At 35.1% G+C, this 27831-nt stretch overlaps 1 protein-coding gene across 5 annotated transcripts in view; it reads left to right on the top strand.

Annotated features, from left to right (window-relative positions):
- PPP2R3A (protein phosphatase 2 regulatory subunit B''alpha) overlaps positions 1-27831 on the top strand; it is a 196316-nt gene that overhangs the window by 137200 nt on the left and 31285 nt on the right. For all 5 annotated transcript variants that reach the window (XM_072726915.1, XM_072726916.1, XM_072726917.1 and 2 more), the window contains one exon: positions 393-482. In XM_072726915.1, the coding sequence (XP_072583016.1) occupies positions 393-482 (90 nt within the window). The remainder of the gene's footprint in view (positions 1-392; positions 483-27831) is intronic.

Below are 27831 nucleotides of genomic sequence, written 5' to 3' on the forward strand. Positions count from 1 at the left end.
TGAATTACAGGTAGCACTATCACAATCGCATTTTAGCATGGTTTCCTGCATACCACAGCTTCATACAAGACAGTAGTAATTCTTTAATTTATGGGCATTATCCCTTTACCTTAATATAGATAACAGTATTTGAACCTGGTGATTATTTGCATTCAAATTGGAAACCAGACTTCTTTCTTCACACCTGCACAAATGTTTTCTGTTTTCACCCTCTAGGCCTTTGCAAACAATATAGGCAATGGAAGGGATGCTCTTTATAAGGTTTCCAGCATTCTAATTTTTCTTTGACTGAATTTCCAAAGAAAGATATTGCTTTATTTCTTAGTCTGTCATCCTACTAAATTTATCTGAGTAATTGCTCAGGAAACTTTATAACCCTGTGTTTTCTTCAGGGGTAAAACAGTGCAGAAAGAGGGAAGAATGAGCTATGCAGATTTTGTTTGGTTTTTGATCTCTGAGGAGGACAAAAGGAACCCAACCAGGTATGACTTTTTTTTTTTTTTTAATTTAAAATCAGTTAGCATATAGTATATTATTAGTTTCAGAGACAAGAGTTTAGTGATTCAGCCAGGTATGACTTCTAAGTTTCCTTTGCCAGGAATGTTAAAACACTTAAAGAAAGCTTGAAAAAGTCATGATGTATACTCAATAGATGCCATCTTGACCTAGGAGTACCAAGATGAATTAGACTTAGTCTCTGCCCCCTCAGATCGAATCCATAGTCACAGCATATCAAGAGAAGTGTTTTTACCCACAGAAACAAAGGTGAAGTGACATGTGAGCTGGCCCTGGGGGTTAAGCAGGATAGTGAGCCTTTATACAGAATGTGGGAATACATATTGTGAGTTTTCATTGTTTTATGATCTTCATGGTTCAGTAGTAAATGGGAAAGGGAAAGAAGCAAATTGTGGGTGACTGATATAGACAAATTAGAATCATCTCTCCCTTTCCTTTGTACTCTCAAACATACCTTGATTTGTGATCATGAACATACACATCTGTCTCTTGCAACTAGTCTCTTGTTTAAGCCAAAACTGTTGGTCCCTCTTTTCTATTTATTCCCAGCTTGTGTTAACACAGTGCCCAGCACATAGTTTGTGCTTAGTACCAAGGAATGGAGAGGCTACAGTCCGTGATGCCTGCTAGTATAACTGACTCAGCTGTCTACATGTTGATTCTAAAAGTTATCTAAATGTTGGATATATGGTTTGGAATCAATGAAATAGAAATAAAACTAAGCTATTTCTTAGGCAGCCTATTAGATTATTTTTAAATAACTTTGTTTTCCATTTCAAAGAATATTTTATTGTCCATTGTAGACACTTTAGAAAACATAGATAAGCAGAAGAAATAAATTTTAATAATAATTCTAACATTTAGAATAAGACATTATTAAAAGTTGGTATATATTGTACAGTCTCTTATATTTTTACATACTTCTTGGACATTTAGATTAGTACCATTGGATTAAGTCTTAATTACCATACATTCTAAAATTTTTATGGAATGCTTTCCAAAACAATAGTTACAGCTAAGTAGTTTTAACATCCACTACTTTTCTCATTAAGATAAACTCCCCCCAAATGGAATTGTTAGGTTAAAAGGGTATACACATTTTTAAGGGCATTTATAAAAATTATTAAGTTGCTCTTTAGAAAAATTGTATAATTTTATACTTTTATCAACAAGGTACTGAGCATATTTCCTGTAACCCTACTAAAATTGAATATTATCTGCTTAAAAATAGTTTCCAATTTGATAAATTAAAAAATCAGTATTATTTTACTTTGCATTTCTTTGATTACTAATGAGGCTGAATTTTTTTCATACATACTCAGCCAGTTTTATTTCATTTTAGGCAAGTTGCTTTTCAAGTCTTTTGTTCATTTCTGCTGGGTTAGTTTTTTATTGTTTTATGACAAATACACATTTTAAGTATCTTAAAAATATAAAATACATTCAAAAACCTTATGAAATTCATTCATAATTCCATGACCCATATTTAGCATTGGTATATATCCTTCTACTCCTTCTCCCTTTCCCTCCCTCCCCACCCTTTCTCCTTCTTCTCTTTTCCCTCCTCCTCCACTCTCTTTCTCCCTGCACCAAAAGATATACTAAATGATATCAATACTATATAAATTTGTAACACATTTTTTCACATAACAGTACATTTCCATGCCAGTAAGTATGCGTCTTTATAATTTGTCATTAGTCCATTATTTTGAAAGTTTCAGTTGTTTCAGTTACATCACCTAAATTTCCAAATATATGAAGACTATGCGTTTTCTAATCTTTTTCAGTGTTCTATTAATCCTCAATCTCAATCTTTTATTTCTCATATTTCCTCAATTATGAAAAAGCTTTCCTCAGGTAATTCTCATCCATGATTTCCTCCTTCTGGAACCCCTATTATCCCACAAGGACAAGTGAAGAGAACTAGAAATGGTAATGAAGAACATAAATAACAAACTCTGTGAACATGTACTTGTTCTCTTTTTGTCTCTCAGCATCTTTAGAAAATATAAATTATATAAAGTAATAATTAGGAGATAGTAGTTTTGCGTTTGTAAAATATATAGATGTAATATGTATAATAATAGCACAAAAGGAGGGAAGAAGGAAAAGAGTTACATAGGAATAACATTTCAGTATCTCACTGGAATTAAGTACAAATCTGAAGTAGATTCTAGGAAGTTAAAAATGTACATGGCAAGACCCTAGAGGAACCACTAGAAGATTAACTCAAAACTATATAGCAAAAAAAAATCATTAAAGAATTAGAATGTTACACTTCGAAAATACTCAATGTAAAAGAAAGCAGTAAAGGAGAAACAGAGAAGAATGCCAAGACAAAACAAATAGTAAAATGGCAGGCAAAGGTCCAACTATATCAATAATAACAATTTATAAACGTGAATGGATGGATTAAACATTTCTTTGAAAGGTAGAGATTTTCAGACGACTGGATTTTTAAAAAATATATAATAATATGCTATCTACATGAGAAATATTAGATTTAAAGATTTAAAAGGGAGAAAAAGTGAAAAGGAAATATAAAGATATGTCATGCAAACAACAACCATAAGAAACTTGGAGTGACTTTATAAATATCAGAGATTGTAGACTTTAATACAAAAATAGTTACTAGAGGATGAGGAAGAAATTTTATCATGTAAAATGTCCAACAGGAAGACACCACAGTTACAAACACATATGCACCTAACAACATTGAACTCTCAAATACATGAAACAAAACTGGCAGAATTGAAAAAAGTCAACAATAGTAGTTGAAGACTTACATACCCTACTTTCAGTGATGGATGAATAACGAGGAAGAAGATCAACAAGGAAACAGAAGTCATGAACAACACTACAAACAAAACTATAAACCAAAAAGACCTAACATATCTATAGAACATTCCACCTAGGAATAGTAGAATATATATTCTTCTCAAGTACACATGGAATATTCTCCAGGATAGGACATAGAGCAGGCCATAAAACAGCCTCAATAATTATAAAAAGTAAAACCATACAAAACATATTCTCTGACCATAATGGAATAAAATTAACAATAACAGCTAGGAATTTGGGAATTTACAAACACATAGAAAGAACACACTGCTTAAATAACCAATGGATAAAAGAAGAATACATCAAAGGAAATCATTTGAAATGAATGAAAATGAAGGAAAAAGTACCAAAACTTCAAGATGAATGAAAATGGAAATACAGTATGCCAAAACTCATGGGATATAATACATACAGTGCTAAGAGAAGTGTATAGCTATAAACGCATATACTAAAAAACAAGAAATATCTCAAATCAATGAGCTAACCTACTTTAAGACACTGGGGGGAAAAGAGCAAATTTAAGCATAGCAAACACAAGGGAAGAAGAAAGATTGAAGTGGGTAAATTAGAGAATAGAAAAACAAGAGAGAAAATCAATGGAATCAAAAGTCAAATTTTTTTTTAAAGATTAATAGGGCCTTAGCTACACTGATCAAGAAAAAAAGAGACAGCATTCAAATTATTAAGGTTAGAATAAAAGAAGTAACATGAATGCTGACCTTACAAGAATAAAAAGAATTTACATATATAACAACTTTATACTAACAAATTACATAATTTAGACAAAATGAGCAAATTCCTAGAGGGACACTGGTTCAAGATGAAATAAAAACTCTGGATAGGAAAAATAATCCCAGGCTGAGATGGCTTTGCTGGAAAAGTCTACCAAACATTTTTAGAAACAAAACAAATGAACATGGGGGCAGGGCACAGGGGAGAGGCAGACTAAGAAACACTCTTAACTGTAGACAGCAAACTGATGGTTACTGGAAGGGGGAGGTGGGCATCAAAAATGCCCTGGGGATTACAGAGTGCACTTGTGATGAGCACTGTGTGTTGTATGTTAGTGATGAATTACTAAATTCTATACCTGAAAAAATAACATTTCTTTTTACAAACTTCCAAAGAATAAAAGAATAAAGAACACTCTCAGATTCATTCTACAAGGCCAGTACTACTCAACATTGTTGAAAGAAATTAAGGAAGATCTAAATGAAATCAAGGCATCCCATGTTCATGCATCAGTAGGTTTAAAATAGTTGGAATGGGGGATCCCTGGGTGGCTCAGCAGTTTAGCGCCTGCCTTTGGCCCAGGGCGTGATCCTGGAGTCCCAGGATCAAGTCCCGTGTCGGGCTCTCTGCATGGAGCCTGCTTCTCCCTCTGCCTGTGTCTCTGCCCCTCTCTCTCTCTATGACTATCATGAATAAATAGATAAAATCTTAAAAAAAAAAATTAGAATGGATTCTCCACAAATAGATTTGTAGATTCAAAGAAACTCCTAAGAAAATCCCAGCTACTTTTTATTGGTGTTTTTGTAGAAATAAAAAAGCTGAATTCTGAATTCATATAGAACTACAGAGTTAGCCAAAACAATCTTGAGAGAAAGCAAAATCATAGGACTCACACTTACTGATACCAAATATGCAAAGCTAATGTAAACAAGACAGTGTGATACTGGTGTGAAGATCAACATGTAGACAAACAGTTGAATAGGAATCCAGAAGTAAATAAATAGTCATATTTATGGCTAGTTGATTTTCAACAAGCATGCCAAGATAATTCAAATGGGTGAAAAAAAATAGTCTTTTAAGAAATGGTACTGAGAGTTGGATATCGATACGCAAAATGAATTTGGATCCCTACCTCACATCATACAAAAAATTAGCTCAAGTAGATTACAGACCTAAATATAAGAACTAAAACTATAAAACTTTTAGAAGAAAACATAGGAGTAATTTTTATGACTGTGGTTTCTTAGATAGGACACCAAAAGCATAAACAAAAAAGAGAAATGGATGAAATCAATTTCAAAAAAATTAAAATCCTTCATACTTCAAAAGACAACATCAAGAAAGCAAGAAGACAACCATAGCGTGGGAGAAAATATTTATAGATATTTGTAGATCTGACAAATGACTTGTATCTAGAATATATAAATAATACAACTCAATAACAGATTAATATTAAAATGAGCAAAATATCTAAATAGGCATCTCTCCAAAGAAGATATATACATGGCCAATAAGCCTATAACAAGATTCTTGATATCATTAGTCATCAGGGAAATACAAATCTAAACCACAATAAGATAGATACCACATCACACCCAATAAGAGCTATAATCAAAAAGTCAAATAATAACAAGTATTGACAAGAATGTAAAAAACTTTCATGTGCCGCCACTAGTAATGTAATATGCTGCAGCCAATATGGAAAACACTCTGACTTTAACTCAAAGAGTTAAAGACCCAGCAGTACTACTCCTAGGAAGATATCCAAGAGAAATGAAAACATTCATCAAAAACTTGGATACCTTTGTTCATAGCAGTATTATAATAGCCAAAAGATAGGAAAACCCCAAGTATCCATCAGCTAATGGAGGGATAATAAACAAATGTGATATATCCATATAACCAAAAATTTGGCAATTAAAAAAATGAAGTACTGATGCATACCAAAATATGGTTGAATCTTGAAAGCATTATGCAAATTTAAAAGACACCAGTCACGGGCAGCCCCAGTGGCACAGCGGTTTAGCGCCGCCTGCAGCTCGGGGCATGATCCTAGAGACCTGGGATCAAGTCCCACGTCGGGCTTCTGCATGAAGCCTGCTTCTCCTTCCTCCTGTGTCTCTGCCTCTCTCTCTCTCTCTATGTCTATCGTAAATAAATAAAAAGAAAAAATCTTTAAAAAAAAAAAAGACATCAGTCACAAAAGACAACATATTGTATTAATGTGAATACTGAATTCAAAGTTAACAACCTTCTGAAAAAATAAATCTGTTAGCTCAGATAATTTCACTGTTGTGGTCTTCCAAACATTTGAAGATGAAATACCAAATTCTACACTGCTTCTTCCAGAAAATAGAAAAAGAGGGAACAATTCCCAACTTATTTTATGATGCCAGTATTACTTTTATACCAAAACCAAACACATACAAACACATACAAAAAATAAATAAAACTATAGCCCAACATCCCTCACAAAGACAGACCCAAAAATCATTAACAAAATAATAGCAAAATCAAAGCTCATGTATCTTCTCAAACTCTCAGGCCCCCTCTTCCTGAATCAGCAGATGCTTCAAAGGAAAGATGGTCCCAAATGCTAGGCTCCTCTCTGGATTTCCTTCTAAATCTGGAACTATCCAGATAATTCTTCACTATCCTGCTAATTTAGTCCACTGCCTTTAAACAGTATTTTTCCTACAGATTTTGTCAATGGGTGGGTTAATCCAAAATATTTAATTCATCAATTACTAGAAGCAGAACTCCTCAGGTCAACTTTTCATATCTTGAGATCCAGTTATGGGTCTCTACAGAAAGGAACATCACCAACAGAGATTTTGGTGGGTGGAGGTGGGGGGAGAAGTTTCTTTTGGGTCCCATTTCTGCCTTGCATGTTGCCTTTCTCCTATTTAATAAGCTGACATATTGTTGAGGCTTTATTTTGGCCAGATGACAAGTGTTTCATATGCAATGGCTTTTTTAATCCTCATATCACTATCAATTTAGTGGTTCCATTTTACATTTAAAGGAAACAGAAGCTCTGAAAGATTATACAACCTAGTAAGTGACCAAGCTTGGATTCAAATCTAGGTCTGTATGACTCCAAATCCTGGGCTCTTTATCACTATGACATATGGTCTGTTAGATGAGAGCATGTTTGCATGTGTATCTTCTTAACTAGGCAATGGAATCCCTTAAAAGAGAGTTCTCTTGGTGTCCTGAAATTCCTTATTGTGTAAGAGACTAAAAAATGAGGCCAATCATGGAAAAAAAAAAAAAAAAACCTTCTAATTTTGACTTGAGATGTTTCCATGGCTTCTGTTGGCACTTACTAGGCACCCAGTGTGTGTATTGTCAGTGCCTCACGGTGCCTTACTAAAGCAGAATGTGAGCAGAAGACAGTTAAGCCTCACTGTTTAAAGTAATAAGAGAAATGTCTATACATCAAAATCAAACTCTATGTTGTTGTTGTTTTGTAATCACATTCTGCTTCTATCTTGGTCTTCTGACTAGGTGTTTTTATCAGCAACTATCTCATTCATCTTTATGTCTGAGGGAAGTAGGCCAGTGCCTTTGAAGTTACAGGTGCTAAAATATTTATAGTAATTATTCAAAGGAATATATATTTAGCTAATCTCTAAGCAATAATGAAGTTTCCTAGAACTTACTTCTTCAGTAGCTTATAGGAATTATCACGGGTCAGAAATGTTTAGTCTAGAACTTTACTTCATTCAGCCCAAGGTCAGGAATTAATCTTGTTTATGTCTGTGGTTGTAAAAGTACTATTTGTCATGAACATTATTATGCTTTAAAACCAATAAAACTAGTGGCAAATATAGTAAAAATTTAGCACTAGTTCTCTGTGGATAGTCATTCCTTTTGTGTGCTTTTCTGTTTTCTGGCAACAAATAGTCATTATTTCTAGACTCAGAAAATACTACCTTTGGTAAGGAAAAAAAATCTACATTGGAAAAGAAAAATTTTAGAAAGTACCTAGTATTTCCAATAAAAAATTCCCCTCTGAACATGTCCTCCTGTATGTGTTTAACTAGCCAGCCAGCCCCTGCTTCTAAACTTTCAGGGACAAATAACTGTCAACTAAAGGTATCTTGTTTCATTTTTCTAGTTCTAGGCCTAAAAACATCTTTCTTTTGTACATTGATCCTTTTTATGCTCCCTACTACTCCAGAATTATATCTGATTCATCTACCCATGGTACTCTCAAATATTTAAGAGCAGCTGTCACGTGACTCTGGCAAATATCAAGGCAATATATTTGTCTCTTCACCTTCTGGCCTTATCTCATATGAATTACAAAGACTTATTAAAGTGTATGCTTTAGCTTCTTTATTGTATAGACCCTTTTATCTTAGTTCTTAATTTAAAATGGAACTGACTAAAGTAGTTTATACTTCTCAGTAAAATAACTTGCCTTTCACTTCAGTCCCATTAGGTGCTTGTCAAAACCAAGAGTTGCCTTCTTCCTATTGTCCTAGTGTTTATTATCTAAAGACAGATAGTAAGGAATTTAAAGGCTAAAGAAACCTTAGAGACTAGTCAAAGGACAGTCTACTATCCCTATTTGTACTACACAAAACATTATTACTAAAAAAGTTGTGACCCAGTGATATAACAACCTCATATTGCCACATTTATTGTAGCCCTCTGCTCATGAGATCTCCTCAAGGTTTTTCTCATAATCAGGAAATATTTCAAAGTGGGGTAGTATTCTTTTGAAACTTATAAAACAAAGTAGAGTGTGATATGACTAGATCTCACCACAGCCAAACTATTACCATATGTTCATTGGAGCCAATGAATGTCTCCTCTGTTCTATAATGGTAACATTAAACATTAAGCTGATATAACTTTTAAAAATAGTTTTATCAGAAGAACTCTGCAAGTATTAAATATTTAATCTGTTGTGATACTAGAAAATTTCTCTCTCTGAGTAAAGGTACACATAGATTTTAGTGTGACTTACTTGAAAATAATAATCACAACTTAGTTAAGTTCACCTTTTTTTCCTCAAAAGATATTTTTTAAAACTATTAAATATATGGAGGTTCTTAATATGCCTCAAGGACTGCAAATAAGAAGTTAACCAAGAGTCTCCTAGAACCTTATCTTGAGTTTTACTTGCCCCCAGGAATCAACAGGTTTTTAGAAAATATTTATTTGTTCCTATCACCAGTTAATGCAATTGGCTTCATATTTTGTGATTCATTCATGACATACCTAAATTTGCTACTCCAGGTGACAATGCTAAATGATAAAGCATCCATAATACAGTGTGAATAACATACTGAGTGAAGATATTTATTTAGTTAGTTAGTTATTTGTTTGTTTGTTTATTTATTTATTTATTTATTTATTTATTGAAGATAGCAATTTAATCACTTTTAGTCTCTCTTGAAATTATACTAAACTGACAGTGAAGAAATTTTTGGTAAAGAATAAATTCATAGGGTGCTTGGCTGGCTCATTCAGTAGATCAACTCTTGATCTCAAGGTCATGAGTTTAAGCCTCACATTGGGTATAGAGATTACTTTTAAAATTTTTAAGAAAAGAATAAAATAAATTTGTAATTAACAAAGGAAAAGAGATAAATATTTTGAAACTGAAAGTACATAAACTTAGCAGACTACCTGAATCACAAATTAACAAAGATAAAAACCAAGAAGCAACTGGATATACCAGTTTCTGGGTATATCCCAGAAAAAAACTTCCAAACATTCAGAACTTGGAGGACCATGGAAGTGGGTGGGTGGAATAAAGGTAAAAAATAAAAACCAGAACATTTTATAGAAAATTTATTTGAACAAATGATTAACCTCCAGGATCATCTCTGCCCAGGTAGAAGACTGGTACTTTATTTCCTGAGAGTATAAAATAGAGGGCCTTTAGACTGGGGAGCACAGCTGAAGGTATGGGTACTATATTGAAAACAAAATAAATGAGTATATGCATACTGAATGCTGAGATGCCCAGTCTTCATTCCTCACTCAACCTACAGAATCCAGGCAACCTGTTCTGAACCTCTATGCAGGTGATTAAAAGATGCTTTTCTGAAGAATCTGATCAACCCAATAATAAAGACCTTGAACGTTTGACATTGGATCATTTGCTAGGAAAGAACCCAACCCGATTATTTTATAGTAAAGGAACCTATAGATCAGAACTTCCAATCAGGTTTTTAGCATCTACTCTTAAATATGAGCAAGAAACAAAGGATCTTTAAACACTAAGTAAAACCTCTTACATAAAAGGTAGAGACCAAACAAATAGAAGGGGGAAAGAACATGGACGAATCAAATAACTTAAGGGAAAAGAAACCTATAGCACCAATAACAAGACACTATATATAATAGAAGAAATTACATTCACAGAACATGAACAGAATTATATATTTTATAAAAGGAACATTCAAGGGAACCAAAACAGCATCCTGGGAAATCAAAACTGATAGAAATAAAAACCAAAAATTTTAGAAGATAAACCTCATAGAAAGAACAAAAAAGATGGAACAATAGAAAGTAGAGACAAGTTATGAAAATTAGAGAACCCATCCAAAAAGTCCAATATACTGGAAATTTAAATATGCAAGTCATATATGCAATTTTAAAATTTAGCTATAAGAGATTGATGTCAGCTACATGGCAGAATAGAAGTTTCCATTGCTTGTCTCCTCATAGAAACATCAACTTGAACAACTATCTGTGCATAAAAATACCTTCACAAGAGCTAAGAATTCCAGGTAAGAGATTGCAGCACCTGGATGGAGCACAGAAATAAGAAAAGATGAATAAGTAGAAAGGAAAATCTCATATTACCTGTATCACCCCACTCCAAAGCCCAGGCAGCCCAATATGAAGAAACACCCTCCCTATGGGTAAGGAAACAGGCCTTCCCCAGTGAACGCCAACATCAGGGTAGCATCAGTGGACCCATCCCTTAGGCCCAGCCCAATGCCAGGCCACCCCAAAGGACCCAGGCTCCAGACCTATCCCTGTGGTTCTAGGCTCTAGGCTCACTCCAGCACCAAGCCAGACCTCACCACTCCAGATTCCAAGCAGGCTACTGCAGACCCATTCTACGTACTTGTCCAGCACTGGTTGGCCCCTGCAGCCCCAAGTTTGCCCCAGTGCCAGATCAGCCCCGAGATTCCCCAGGCTCCAGCAAAACCCAGTAGATCGCAACAGTGGCCAGCCTCAGGGGATCCAGGCTCCAGGTCCACCACTGCAGACCTATACTTCTGGCATCACAGACCCATCCCAACAGCAGACCACTCCTTGCAGACTCAGGCTCAAGACCCAGTTACTACCACATCAGCCCCGATAGACCCAGCCCCAAGCCCTCTCACCTGAAGACCTGGGCCTCCTGAGGATTCCAGCCACAAACTCACCCACAGATCCCATTAGACAGCTTGCCCAGAATTTCTGAACACACACTGTTAAAGGGCATTCCTGACAATTCCCTGACATCTCTTTAAAGACTGAAAGAGGTGCCTGCTTCTTCAGATGCAGAGACACCAATGCAGTGTCACAAGGATCATGAGTAACCAAAGGATTGTGACACCACCAAAAGAACAAAATAAATTGAAATATGCAGACTGCGTGACAATTCAAAATAATTCTCATAAAAAATCTCAGTGAACTTCAAGAAAAAACAGAATTAAGCAAACTCAGGGAAACAATACATGAAGAAAATGAGATGTGCAACAAAAGTAACCATATGTAGGGCTGAAGAACACAATGACTGCACTGAAAAATTTCACAGACAGCTTCACCAGCAGACTCAAACAAGCAAAACAAAGAATGAATGAGCATGAAGACAGGTCAACTGAATTTACCCAGTCAGAGGACAGAAAAAGGAAAAGAAAAAAATGAAAAAGAGGGCAAAAAGCCTAGAAGTCTTATGTGGGACACCACTAAAAGAAACAATATCCACATTAATGGGAGTCTCAGAAGGAACAGATAAAGGAAAGGGAGAAAACTAGTTAAAGAAATAATGACAGAAAACGTTACTCATCTATAATCTGGAGAGGGAAATGAACATCTGGATCCATGAAGTCCAAGGAACCCCCAAACATAAAATATAAAGAGATCTTCACCAAGATACATTATAAACCAATTCTCAAAAGTCAAAGACAGAATTTTGAAAACTGCAAGAGAAAACCAATTTATCACATACAAGGGAATCCATAGCAGTGAATTTCTTAGCAGACTACCTTCCAGACCAGAAAAGAGTGGGATAATATATTTAAAGTGCCAGAAGTAAAAAGTGCCATCCAAGAACACTATAATTGGCAAGGCTATCCTTCAGAAATGAAGGGGATATAAAGACTTTCTCAAACAAGATCTGTGTGAGTTCATCACAGAAGACCTGGATTATAAGAAATGCTAAAGAGTTCTTCAAGTTGAAAGGAAAGAATGAAAAAAAAGAAAGGAAAGAATGCCAACTAATAGGAAAACATATGAAAGTATAAAATTCATTGAAAAATAAGAATATAGTAAAATACAGAATAATGCTATATTATTGCACAAATCACTTTTAACTCTGATATATAAGTTAAAAGACAAAAGTATCAGAAATAACTATAATAATTTGATGCTAGATGTACATTAGAGAAGAGAAATACATTGTGACATCAATAACAAAATGTTGGGGAAGGAGAAGTTAAACCATACAGATTTTGTATGCAATTGTACTTAAGTTGTTATTACAACTTAAAATAGGTTGTTATCAGGGATCCCTGGGTGGCGCAGCGGTTTGGCGCCTGCCTTTGGCCCAGGGCGCGATCCTGGAGACCCGGGATCGAGTCCCACATCAGGCTCCCGGTGCATGGAGCCTGCTTCTCCCTCTGCCTGTCTCTGCCTCTCTCTCTCTCTCTGACTATCATAAATAAATAAAAAAATTTTAAAAAATATTTTTTAAAAAAGGCAAACTGCTTTAAAAAAAAAAAAAAGGTTGTTATCACTATGTTTTATTGTAAGCTTCATGTTAACCAAAAAGAAACCTATAGTAGATACACAAAAGATAAAGAGAAAGGAATCAAAGTATACCATTACAAAATAATAAGCAAATGACAAAGGATGACAGCAAGAAAGGAAATAAGAGAACTACACAGTAGTGAAAACTAATTAACAAAATGGCAGTAGTAAGTCCTTATATATAAATAATTAAATGTAACTGGATCAAAATAGCCAGTTGAAAAACAGAGTGGCTAAGTGGATTAAAAAACAAGATCCCACACTATGCTGCACACTAGGGACTCATTTTATCTTTAAGGACACACAGATGTTAAAAGTGAAGGGATGGGAAAAGATTTTCCATGCAAATGGTAACCAAAAGAGCAAGGTGACATTACTTAATATCAGACAAAATAGACTAAGTCAAAAACTGTCACGAGACAGAGAGGGTCATTACATAATGATTATATAATGATCAAGAGGATACAATAATTGTGAGTATATATGCACCCAACATTGGATCACCTAAGTATATAAAGTAAATATTAACAGAATAGATTGGGGAGATAACAGTATAATAATAGGGACCTCAGTAGCCCACTTGCAACAATGGATATAGATCATCTAGACAGAAAATTAGGATACAGGAGACTTGAACAGCACTACAGACTAAGTTGCCCTAATAGGCATACAGAACATTCCATCCAACAGCAACAAGATACACATTGATTCAAGCACACACAGAAAGTTTCAGGATAGATCATATGTTAGGCCACAAAACAAGTCAATAAATTTAAGATTGAATTATATCAAATATCTTTTCCAACCACAGTGGTATGAAACTAGAGACCAGTAGCAGGAGGAAAATTGCAAATATCTGGAAAGTGGAAACACTCGTGATCAATTGGTCAAAGAAGAAATCAGAGGGAAATCAAAAAGAATCTTGAGACAAATGAAGATAGAAACAAAACATATCAAATTTATGGGATGCAGTAAAAGCAGTTCTTTTTCAGTAAAAGCAGTTCTCTTTCAGTAAAAGCAGAAAGAAAAAAAGAAAGATCTGAAATAACCTAGATTTACACCTCAAGAAACTAGAAAAAGAGCACACTAAACCTAAAATTAGCAGAGGGAAGAATAAAGATCAGAGCAGAAATAAATGAAACACAAACTAGAAAAACAGTAGAAAAGATCTATGAAACTAAGAGTTGTTTTTTTTTTAAAGATAAAATTGACAAGTCTTAGACTAAGAAAAAGAGAAGACTCATAAATTGAGTGAAAGAGGAGATATTACAATTGATTCCGCAGAAATAATATCACAAGATACTATGAATATTAATACACCAACAAATTGGATAACATACAAGAATGGAAAAATTCCTAGAAACATAGACCCTACTAAGACTGGATCATGAAGAAATAGAATATCTGAACAGACCAATAATGAGTAAGGAGATAGAATCAGCAATCAAAAACCTTCCAAAAAAGAAAAGCCCAAGACCTGATGGTTTCATTGGTACAGGAAAATAAATACTAGTGCTTCCCAAAATTTGAAGAGGAGAGAACACTCCCAAACTCATTTTAATAGGCCAGCAATACCTTATACCAAAGCCAGACAAGGACACACCTTTATCAGTAACATAAATAGTTGATTAACACATATTTGTATGTTACATGTATTATATACTATATTTTTTAAATGAAATAAGCTAGAGGGAAAAGAGGTTTTTTTTTTAAATTATAAGAATATACATTTACCATACTGTACTTACCAAGAAAAATCCATGTATAAGTGGACCCATTGCAGTTCAAACCCATATTGTTCAAGGGCCAATTTTATATATAAAACCCTAAAGGCCACCAAAAAAAAAAAAAAAAACTATTAGAACTAATGAACTAATTTAGTGAAGTTGCAGGATAAAAAATCAACCTATGAAAATTCATTGCATTTCTACATGCAAATTGGGTTTCTAGAAAAAGATAAAACAATCTCACATAGAATAGCATCAAATAATTTTGTTTAAATGTAGTAATACATTTAACCAAGGGGTTCAAAGATCTATACACTGAAAACTATAAAATCTTGATGAAAGAATTTGAAGAATTTGAACAAATGGAAAGATAACTCATCTTCATGGATTAGAAGAATTAATATTATTAAAATACTACCCAAAGCTGTCTACATAATCAATGCAGTCCTTCTCACCGTTCCAATTTTTCACAAAAGTAGGCAAAGCCTAAAGTTGATTTGGGACCACAAAAGACTGCAAAGTGCAAAAGCAATCTTGAGCAACAAGAACAAAGCCAGAGGCATCACACTACCTAATTTCAAAATATACCACAAAGCTATACTAATCAAAAAAGCATGGTATTGGCATAAAAACAAAAATATAGATTATTGGGCCAGATAGCCCAAAAATAGATCTATGTATTTATATTATGTCAAAAGTCAGTTGACCTTTGACAACAGTGCCATGAATACACATGAGGAATGGAAAATCTCTTCAATAAAGGATGCTGGGAAAACTGGTTATTTACATGCAGACAAATTAACTTGGACACTTATTTCGTTTTTTAAAAACTCGAGTGAAATATAAGGTCTGAAACTAAAACTGCTAGAAGAAAACAGAATAAGCTTCTTGACATTGGTATGTGCAATTTGTTTTCTTTTTTATATGACCCAAAAACACAGGTTAAAAAAAAAAAAAAGCAAAAATAGACAATGAGATCTTATCAAACTAAAAAGCATCTAGTAGGAAACAATCGAGTAAAGAGTAAAAACAACCTACAGAATGGGACAAAATATTTGCAAACCATACGTCTGATAAGAAGTCAACATCCAAAATATGTAAGGAATGAATTAAGTAACAAGAAAACAACCAATTTAAAAATGAGCAAATGCTGGGGCACCTGGAAGTCTCAGTTGGTTAAGCATCTAACTCTTGATTTCGGCTCATATCATAATCTCAGGGTTGTAAGATTGAGCCCCACATCAGGCTTCACACTCAGTGGAGAGTCTGCTACAGATTCTCTCTCACCCTCTGCATCTTCCTCTGTCCCTACCCCCACTCACACTCTCTTTTTCTAAAATAATAAATCTTTTTTAAAAATGAGGAAAGGCAAAATCAACATACAGAAATCTGTTGCATTTCTATGTATGGCAAAAATGAAGCAACAGAAGGAGAAATAAAGGAATTGATCCCATTTATAATCACACCAAAAACTGTAAGACACCTAGGAATAAACCTAACCAAAGACGCAAAGGATCTGTACTCTGAAAACTGTAAAACACTGATGAAAGAAATTGAAGATGACATAAAGAAATGGAAAAATGTTCCATGCTTACGGATTGGAAGAACAAATATTATTAAAATGTCTATTCTACCCAAAGCAATCTATACATTCAATGCAATCCCTATCAAAATACCCATCAGCATTATTCACAAAGCTGGAACAAACAATTCTAAAATTTGTATGGAACCAGAAAAGACCCTGAATAGCCAAAGTAGTCTTGAAAAATAAAAGCAAAGCTGGAGGCATCACAATTATGACTTTAAACCATATTACAAAGCTGCAGTAATCAAGACAATATGGTATTGGCAAAAAAAAAAAAAAATAGACACAGAGATCAGTAGAACAGATTAGAGAACCCAGGAATGGACCCTCAAAATATATGTTCAACTGATCTTTGACACAGCAGGAAAGAATATTCAATGGTAAAAAGTCTCTACAACAAATGGTGTTGGGAAAATTGGACAGCCATGTGCAGAAGAATGAAACTGGACCATTTTCTTACACTATACACAAAAAATAGACCCAAAATGGATGAAGGACCTAAATGTGAGACAGGAATCCATCAAAATCCTAGAAGACACAAAGAGCAACCTCTTTGACCTTGGCCACAGCAACTTCTTGCTAGACACATCTCCAAGGACAAGGGAAACAAAGCAAAAATGAACTACTGGGACTTGATCAAACTTCTGCACAGCAAAGTAAACAACCAACAAAACTAAAAGGCAATCAACAGAATGGGAGAAAATATTCTCAAATGACTTACCAGATAAAGGGCTATATCCAAATTCTGTAAAGAATTTATCAAACGCAACACCCAAAGAACAAATAATCCAGTCAAGAAATGGGCAGAAGACATTAACAGACATTTCTCCAAAGAAGACATACAAATGGCCACCGGACAAATGAAAAAATGCTCCACATCACTTGGCATCAGGAAAATACAAATCACAACCACAATGAGATACCACCTCACACCAGTCAGAATGGCTAAAATGAACAAGTCAGGAAACAACAGATGTTGGGGAGGATATGGAGAAAGGGGAACCCTCTTGCACTGTTGGTAGGAATGCAAATTGGTGTAGGTATTCTGGAAAACAGTATGGAGGTTCCTCAAAAAGTTAAAAATAGAGCTATCTTACCACCCAGCAATTGTACTACCAGGTATTTATCTGAAGGATACAAAAATAGTGATTTGAAGGGGCACATGCACCCCATTGTTTATAGCAGCAATGTCTACAATAGCCAAATGATGGAAAGAGCCCAGATGTCTATCAACAGATGAATAAAGAAGTGGTATACATACACACAGTGGAATATTACTCAGCCATCAAAAAGAATGGAGTTGTTGTCGTTTGTAAGAGTGTGGATGAAACTAGAAGGTATTATGCTAAGTGAAATAAGTCAGAGATGGACAAATACTGTATGATTTCACTCCTATGTGGAATTTAAGAAACAAAACAGATGAACATAGAGCAAGAGAAGGAAAAAGAAAATAAGATAAACATAGGGGAGACAAACCACAAGAGACTCTTAGCTATGGGAAAGAAACTCAGGGTTACTGAAGGGGTGATGGGTGGGGGGATGGGGTAATTGGGTAATGGGCATTAAGGAGGGCACTTGATGGGGACGCCCGGGTGGCTTAGTGGTGGAGTGTGTGCCTTTGGCTTAGGTCATGATCCTGGAATCCTGGGATCGAGTCCCACATCAGGCTCCTCACAGGGAGCCTGCTTCTCCCTCTGCCTGTATCTGCCTCTCTCTGCGTGTCTCTCATAAATAAAATAAAGTCTTTTTAAAAAATTAAAAAGGAGGGCACTTGATGTAATGAGCACTGGGTGTTATATGCAACAGATGAATCACTAAATTCTTCCCCTGCAATTAATACAGTATATCTTAGCTAAATTTTAAAAATTTTTAATTAAGTAATAATTTTTTAATTTAAAATTCTAATTAAAAATTAAAAATAGCCAACTAGTAAATTTAAAAAAGCTCAACATCACTAACCATCAGGGAAATGCAAATCAAAACCACAGTGTTACCTCCAACCTATTAGAACATCTGTTATAAAACAATAATAATGATTGGCAAGGATGTGGAGAAAAGGGAACCCTGGTATACTGTTGATGGGAATGTAAACTGGTTCATTCATTATGGTAAACAGTATGGCAATTCCTCATAAAAGTAAAAACAGAACTACCATATGATCCAGTAATCCTACTTCTGGATATGTATCCAAAGACAATGAAATCACTATCTTTATTTTCTTTCCACTTTCTGAATACTGTTTCGTTACTGTGCCAAAATGGAAAATATGCTGGTAGCAAGGACAATTTTTTGAGACTCAAAATTAATTTATCTTCCCAAATTATGACTGAGTTATGAACAAATGTAATGGTGCTTTTAACCACAGTAAATAAAGTAAAACCCCAAATATTTTTCTAACTTGAAACTCTTCAGTATACAGGATGCAAAACTGACTCCAGATTACTTAACTACAATTCCAACTTGCTTCTTTTTTAAAAGGTTGTTTTTATATTAAGGTATAACTGAAATACGATATTAGTTTCAGATATACAATGTAATGATTTGATATTCATATATATTGCAAAGTGATCGCCAAAATAAGTCCACTTAACATTCATCATCATACATATATAAATTTTTCTTTTGAAAACATTTAAGATCTATTATCTTAGCAACCTTCAAATGTGCGATAAAGTATTTTAACTATACTCATTATGTGGTACATTACATCCCCAGGTCTGACTTATCTTATAAATGGAAGCTTGTACCTCTTCCCCACCTTCACCTTGTTTGCCCCCCTTCCACTCTACACTCTGGTAACCACCAATCTTTTTACTGTGTCTGTGACCTCAGTCTTTTTTTTTTTTTAGATTTCAAATATAAGTGAGATCATAGAGTATTTGTGTTTGACTTATTTCATCTAGCATAATGCCTTCAAGGTCCATCCATGCTGTCACAAATGGCAGGATTCCATCTCCTGACTTTTTTAAATTAACATACAGTGTTATATTAGTTTCAGGTGTATGTTATAACTATCCTCCAATTCTATACATTTCTCAGTGTTCATCAGGATAAGTGTACTGTCAGTTACCTCTATTTCACCCATCCCCCCCACCCATGTCCCCTCTGGCAACCACCAATTTGTTCTCTGTATTTAAGAGTCTGGGTTTCCTGTTTGCTATTTTTTTTGTTTGTTTTGTTTCTTAAATTTCGTATATGAGTGAAATCATATGATATTTGTCTTTCTCTGACCAATTTATATTTCATTTAACCTTATACCCTGTAGTCTATCCATGTTGTTTGCAAATAGCAAGATTTCTTTTATATATGTGTGTGTGTATACACACACACACACACACACACACACAATGAAAAAATATATATACACACACCACATCTTCCTCCATTCAGCTATCCGTGGATACTTGGGTTGCTTCCATATCTTGGGCTGTTGTCAGTAACAGTAAAGTAAACATGGGGTGCGTATATGTTTTTAAAATAGTATTTTTGTTTTTTTAGGTAAATACCCAGTAGTGGAATTACTGGATCACATGGTAATTCTGTTTTTAATTTTTTGAGGAACCTCCATACTGTTTTCCACAGTGGCTGTACCAGTTTGCATTCCCACAAATAGTACATAAGAGTTCTCCTTTTTCTCCATATCCTCACCAACACTCATTATTTCTTGTGTTCTTTTATTTTTGCCATTCTGCAAGCTGTGAAGTGATATCTCATTGTGGTTTTAATTTGCATTTCCCTGCGGATTAGTGATGCTGAGCACCTTTTTAGGTGTCTGTTGGCCATCTGTAGGTCTCCTTTAGAAAAATATCTATTCAAGGGGCACCTGGGTGGTAAAGTCAGTTAAGCCTCCAATTCTTGGTGTTGGCTCAGGTCATGATCTCAGGGTTGTGAGATTGAGCCCATTGGACCCTGCATTGGGTGCAGATTCTGTTTGAGATTCTCTTCCTCTCCTTCTAGCCCTCCCATTCATGTGTGCTTGGTCATGTTCTCTCTGTGTAAAATAAATAAACCTTTAAAAAAAACAAAGTCTATTCAGGTCTTCCAACCATTTTTTTAATCAAATCATTTTTTATTACTGAGTAATATTTCACTGTGTATATATACCACATTTTCTTTATTCATCTATCGGTGGATGTTTCCATATTTTACCTATTATAAATAATGCCACATGGAATTGAACATGGGGCTGGGGGGGAATGTATCTTTTCAAGTTACTGCTTTCATTTTCTTCAGATAAGTTACCAAAGGTAGAATTGCTAGATCATTCAGTAATTCTATTTTTAACTGAGAAACTTCAATATTGTGTTCCATTGTAGTTGCACCAATTTTTCTCACCACAGTACATAGGTGTATTTATTTCCACATCCTTACTAACACTTGTTATTTCTAGTATTTTTGGTTGATGGTCATTCTAACAGGTATGAGTGATACCTCAATATATTTTTGAATTGCATTTCCCTGATAATTAATCATGTTGAGTATCTTCTGTGTACCTACTGACCATCTGTGTATCTTTAAGAAAATGTTTATTTAGTCCTTTGCCCACTTTTTAATCAGTTGGTTTTTTGTTTTGGGGGGGGTTGTTGTTGGGGTTTCTTTTGCTATTGAGTTGTATGACTTCTTTATATATTTTGGACATACACTCCTTATCAGATACATAATTTGCAAATATTTTCACCCATTCAGGGGGTTGCTTTTTATTTTGTTGATGATTTTCTTTCCTCTGCAAAAGCTTATTTAGTTTAATGTAGTCTGTTTATTTTTGCTTTTGTTACCTCTGTTTTTGGTGTCAAATCCAAAAAATCATTGCCAAGATGATACCAAGGAGTGTACTGCCTGTATTTTCTTCTAGCAGTTTTATAGTTTTATGACATTCAAGGTTTTTAAAGATTTTTTTATTCATTTATTTGAGAGAGAGAGCACGCACATGAGCAGATGGAGGAGCAAAGGGAGAGGGAGAAGGAGAAGCAGCTTCTTCCCACTAAGCAAGAAGCCAGACACAGGCTCAATCTCAGGACCCTGGGATCATGACCTGAGCCAAAGGCAGACACTTAACCAACTGAGCCACTCAGGTGCCTCATACTCAGTTTTTTTAATACATTTTGAATTTATTTTTGTGTATTGTGTAAGACAGTAGTCCAGTTTCATTCTTTTGCATATGGCTGTCAGTTTTTCCAACACCATTTATTGAAGAGACTCCCCCTTCTCCATTTAGTATCATTGGCTCCTTTATCCTACATCAATTAACCAGATATGCATGGGTCTATTTCTGGGCTGTTTCATTGATTTGTGTGTCTGTTACTATGCCAGTACCACATTGTTGTTGTTTTGATTACTGAAGCTTTGTGTAGTATATTTTGAAATCAAGTAGTATGATGTCTCCAGGTTTTTTCTTGTTGCTCAATATAGCTTTGGCTATTCATGGTCTTTTGTCATTCCATACAAATTTTAGGACTATTTGTTCTCTTTCTGTAAAAAATGCTATTGGAATATTTATAGGGATTGCACTGAATCTGTAGATTGCTTTGAGTAATATTAACTATGATAATTCTTCCAATCTGTGAACATGAACTATCTTTGCATTTGTGTCATCTTCAGTTTTTGTTGTTGTTATCAGTGTCCTATAGTTTTCAGTGTACGGGTCTTTCACTTCCTTGGTTAAATTAATTCCCAGGTATTTTATTCTTTTGGATGTAGCTATAAGTGGGATTGTTAGTTTTTCTGCTTCCTGTTGATTTTTGTATCCTGCAACTACACAGAGTTTATTAGTTCTAACGGTTTTTTGGTGGATTCTTTAGGGTTTTCTGTATATAATAAGTCATCTGCAGAATTAACAGTTTTACTTCTTCCCTTTCCAATTTGGACCCCTTTTATTTCTTGCCTATTGCTCTGGCTAGGGCTTCTAGTACTATCTTGAATAAAAATGGTGATAGTACGTATGTTTGTGTTGTTCCAGATATTACAGGAAAAAGCTTTCAGCTTTTTACCATTGAATATGATATTAGATGTGGGCTTGTCTGTACCCACTTTGTTGAGAGTTTTTATCATACATAAATTTTGAATTTTATCAAATGCTTTTTCTACACCTATTGATACAGTGATTTTTTTATCCTTCATCTCATTAATGTGGTACATTGCATTGATTGATTTGCAGATGTTGAGCCATACTTGCATCCCTGGAATAATTCCCATTTTATCATGGTGTATGATCCTTTTGATTCATTACTGAATTTGAGTTTAATATTTTATTGAGGATTTTTGAATCTGCGTTCATCAAATATTGGCCTGTAATTTTCTTGTGGTGTCTTTGTTTTATTAGCAAGATAATACTGCCCTCTTGAAATGGGTTTGGAAGTATTCTCTAATCTTCTTTTTTTTTTTTTTTTTTTTTTTTTTTTGGAAGAGTTTAAGGATTAGTATTGATTCTTTTTGAATGTTTGGTATAATTCACCAGTGAGCCCATTTGGTCCTGGGCTTATGTTTGGTGTAGGTTTTGAATACTGATTTAATCTCCTTACAAATATTCAGTCTCTTCAGATTTTCTCTTTCTTCACGGTTCAGTCTTGGGATATTGTATGTTTCCAGGAATTTATCATGATTGTCAAATTTGTTGTATAATATTTCACAGTAGTCTTTTATGATTGTATTTCTGTAGTATTGGCTGTTAAATATTATCACTTTCAGTCTGTGCATATCATTATATCTAATGTATCTAACTTTAGGCAGCATAGATGGGTCTTATTTTCTTTTCCATTCTTCCATTCTGTCTTTTGATAAGAGAATGTATTTCATTTACATTTAAAGTAATTATTGATAGGTGTATAGTTATTGCCATGTTCATTATTTTTCTTGCTCTTTTGTAATTCCTCTGTTTCTTCTCATGCTCTCTTCCTTTGTAGTTTAATGCCTTACTTTTGGGTATACTTAGATTTCTCTATCTTTTATGTATCTACTATACATTATTACTGATTTTTTATCATTTCTTATTTTGAGTCCTTTTGCCTTATTTTGTGAGTTCTAGCTAGAGGTTTGTCAGTTTCATTTAGCTTCATAAAGAACCAGCTCTTAGTTTCATTTATTTTTTCTAACTTTTTAGTCTCTGTTTCATTTTTTTCCACTCTAATCTTTGTTATTTCCTTCATTCTACTAACTTTGGGCTTCATTTGTTCTTTTTCTAGTTCCTTGAGATATAAAGTTGGCTTATTTGAAATTTTCCTTGTTCTCTTGATGTAGGCATTTATCACTATGAACTTCCCTCTTAAAACTGCTTTTGCTGTATCCCATAAGTTTGGGTGTATTATTTTTCATTTTTATATTTGTCTCAAAGTATTTTTTGCTTTCTCTTGATTTCTTATTTGGCCCATTGATTGTTCAATACCATATTGTTTAATCTCTACACATTTGTGAATTTCTCAGTTTTCTAATAGTTGAAGTCTAGTTTCATACAATTATGCTTAGGAAAGATTCTTGAGGAGTACCTGGGTGGCTCAGTTGGTTGAGTGTCCAACTCTTGGTTTCAGCTCAAGTCATGGTCTCATGGATATTGGGGGTCTGGCCCATGTAGGGCTCTGTACTCAGTGGGGAGTCTGCTTGAAGATTCTCTCCTTCTGCCCCTCCCCACACTCATTTGCTTGCTCTAAAATAAGTCTTTGGGAAAAAAAAAAAAAAGATGCTTGATATTATTTCAATCATCTTAAATTTATTGAGACTTGTTTTGTTACCTAACACAATGGAGGATGTGCCCTGTGTACCTAAGAAAACTGTTTATTCTTTGCTTTTGGTGAAATATTCTGTATATATCTATTAAGTCTGTCTAGTCTAACATGTCATTTAAAGTCAGTGTTTCCTGGGACACCTGAGTAGCTCAGTGGTTGAGCATCTGCCTTTGGCTCAGGTTCTGATCCCTGGGTTCCTGGGATCAAGTCCCACATAGGGCTCCCCACAGGGAGCCTGGTTCTCCCTCTGCCTATGTCTCTGCCTCTCTCTGCATGTCTCTCATGAATAAATAAGTAAAATCTTTTTTAAAATAAATCAATAACTCTTTTTTAAAATAAATCAATAGGGATCCCTGGGTGGCGCAGCGGTTTGGCGCCTGCCTTTGGCCCAGGGCGCGATCCTGGAGACCCGGGATCGAATCCCACGTCGGGCTCCCGGTGCATGGAGCCTGCTTCTCCCTCTGCCTGTGTCTCTGCCTCTCTCTCTCTCACTGTGTGCCTATCATAAATAAATTTTTAAAAAATTTTAAAAAAAATAAATCAATAAAGTCATTGTTTCCTTATCAATTTTCTTTTTGGATGATCCTCTGTTGACAGTGGTATACTAAAGTCCCCTACTTATTTTATTGCTATTTCTCCATTTCAGATCTGGTAATATTTGTTTCATGCATTTAGATGTTGCTGTATTTTAAGTGCATAAATACTTAGAAATATGTTCTTGTTGTGTTGACCCTTTTATATTATTATATAATGTTCTTGGTCTCCTATTATAGTCTTTGTTTTAAGGTCTTTGGTCTAATGTAAGAATAGCTACTCCAACTTTCTTTTGCTATCTATCTGCACAGGATATCTTTTTTCTATCACTTCACTTTTAGTCTGTGCATGTGCTTACAGCTAAAGTGTCTCTTTTAAAAAAAAAATGTCTTTTTTTAGGCAGCATATGGATAGGTCTTATTTTCTTATCCATTCCGCCACTTTGTCTTTTCATTAGAGAATGTATTTCATTTATATTTAAGGTAATTATTGACAATATATAGTTGCTACCATTTTTTTAAAGATTTTATTTATTTATTCATGAGAGACAGAGAGAGGCAGAGACACAGGCAGAGGAAGAAGCAGGCTCCATGCAGAAAGCCCGATGAGGGACTTGGTCCCGGGACCCCGGGATCAAGCCCTGAGCCAAAGGCAGACAATCAACCATTGAGCCATCCAGGCGTCCCTAGTGACTACCATTTTAATTGTTTTCTTGCTATTTTGTAGTTTTTCTATGCATTTTTTTCTTTTCATGCTCTCTTCCTGTGTGGTTTGATGTATTTCTTTAGTTAGATGCTTAGATTCCTCTCTCCTTATCTTTTGTGTATCTACCACAGGTTATTGGTTTGTAGTTACCATGTGGCTTACATATAACCACCTATATTAAAAAGTGTTTTAAATTAGAAATTAAGTTTGAACACATTCTAAAGCTCTCCATTTTATTCTGCCCTCCACATTGTTTCTGATATCACATCTTACATCTTTTTATCTTGTATTTCTCATAACTAATAATTTATAATTTTTACTACATTTGTCTTTTAATCCATCGCTTTTACTACATATTTACCTTTACCAGAGAGACTTCTATTTTATGTCTTCTTGTTACTAATTAGCATCCTTTCTTTTCCTCTTAAGAAAAGTCCCTTTAGAAACACCTGGGTGGCTCAGTGGTTGAGCATCTGCCTTTGGCTCAGGGCGTGAACCCCAGTGTCCTGGGATTGAGTCCCACATCAGGCTCCCTGCATGGAGCCTGTTTTTCTCTCTGCCTCTCATGAATAAATAAATAAAATCTTTTAAAAAAAAAAAAGGCCCTTTAACATTTCTTGTAAGTCTGATTTAGTTGTGATTAACTCCTTTAGTTTTGTCTGGAAAACTCCATCTCTCCTTCAATTCTGAATGACAACTTTGCCAAGTAGAATAGTATTCATAGAAATGTTTTTCTGTCTGCACCTTAAATATATCATGCCATTCTCTTCTGGCCTGCAAAGTTTCTGCTGAAAATCTGCTAATAGGCTAATGGGACCTCCTATATACATAACATGTTGTTTCCCTCTTGCTGCTTTTAAGATTCTCTCCTTGTCTTTACCTTTTGACAGGTTAATTATAATGTTCTTGATGTGGGCCTTGTTGAATTCCTATTATTTGGAACTTTTTGGGTTTCCTGAATCTGAGTGTCTATTTCCTTCCCCGTGTTACGGAAATTTTAAGCCATTATTTCTTCAGATAAGTTTTTTGCCCCTTTCTCTCTTCTTTTGGAAGCCCCATTATATGAATACTAGCCCACTTAATATTGTCCCATTACTCCCTTAACCTACCTTCATTTTTTTTTTTTTTTGCTACTCTGATTATTTGCATTCCACTGCCCTGTATTCCAGTTTACTGATAGTTTCTTCTGCTTTATTTAGTTGGCTATCAAACTTTCCTGATGTGTTTTTAACTTCAGTTACTGTATTCTTCAGCTCTCTGGCTTCTGTTTGGTACGTTCTTATGTTTTCCATCTCTGAGTTCTCACTAGATTCATCTATTCATCTCGCAAGTTTGGTGAACATCTTTGTAACCATTATTTTGAACCCTTTTTAGATAAATCACTTAGTTTTATTAAAGATTTTTTCTGAGGTTTTTGGTTCAGAATATATTTTTCTGTTTCTTCATTTTTGCTTGACTCTGTGTTGGTTTCTATACATTAGATAAAATGGTCACCTCTCCAAGTCGTGAATAGCAGCCTCACATACTACTGAATCTTATTGTTCAACCCTGCCCTAGCTCTTGTCTCTTAAACCTTTGAATTGCCCAAACATCCTCTTTTATTTTAAACAGCTCCCAGTAGTTGAGGTTGTGCCAAAAGCTATCAGCACCCCAAAGGGGAGGATCTCAGCACCCAGACGCAGGCTCATTCTCATCTTTTAAAAGTATGCACATATATACATACAGTCCTGTGGAACCACAAACATAAGCCCCACTGACTACCAGAGCTAGGCAATCTGGAAGTGTCTCCTGGGCAGCAGTCCCAAAAATTGGGGCACCATGCAAGTGCATACACTCCTTTCTAAAAGATACCAGCAAGCTGGAGCAAGACAAAAGGAGAGCACAAAGATGGCATCCACCGGCCTCCATTCCATGAAAGTAACTCCATAAGCTTCCAGATGCATGCCAAACCTGAAACCTGCCTTTTGGGCTGAAACTCCAACGCAAGGAAATAGTTCTACTTCACAGAAAGCCTGGGGGCTTTCTTGTCTGTGCAGTAGCCTGCCAAGAACTATGTCTCCTATTGTTACAGTCCCTTGGGGCCCAGGAATACAAGCCCCCCTCACCACCAGAACCAGGCTATCAGGTGAGCAATCTGAAAATACTAGAGAGGGCTTCAGACATAAAAACGGGGGCACCAGATGTGGTAAAAATTTCTCTCCAGTTGATACTGGCACTCTACAGTGCAACAGAGAGGGGAAGTGAAGATGGTATCCACTAGCCTCTGTCCCTGGAGAATACCCCAGGAGACCCCTAGATGTGTGTTAAATTAGATGCCTACCACTAGGCCAAGGCTTTAAGATAAGGAAATGAGCCTCTTTCACAGAAAGTCTAGGTGCCCATTTGCTGCTTCTGCACTGGTCCCTAGGGTGGGTCAGTCCAAGCACGCAGGCTCTTTAAGAGCCATTTCTCACTTCAATATAGCCTTATGGATCTTATTGACACA

The sequence above is a fragment of the Vulpes vulpes genome, chromosome 11, assembly GCF_048418805.1.
Source record: "Vulpes vulpes isolate BD-2025 chromosome 11, VulVul3, whole genome shotgun sequence".
Taxonomy (NCBI): domain Eukaryota; kingdom Metazoa; phylum Chordata; class Mammalia; order Carnivora; family Canidae; genus Vulpes; species Vulpes vulpes.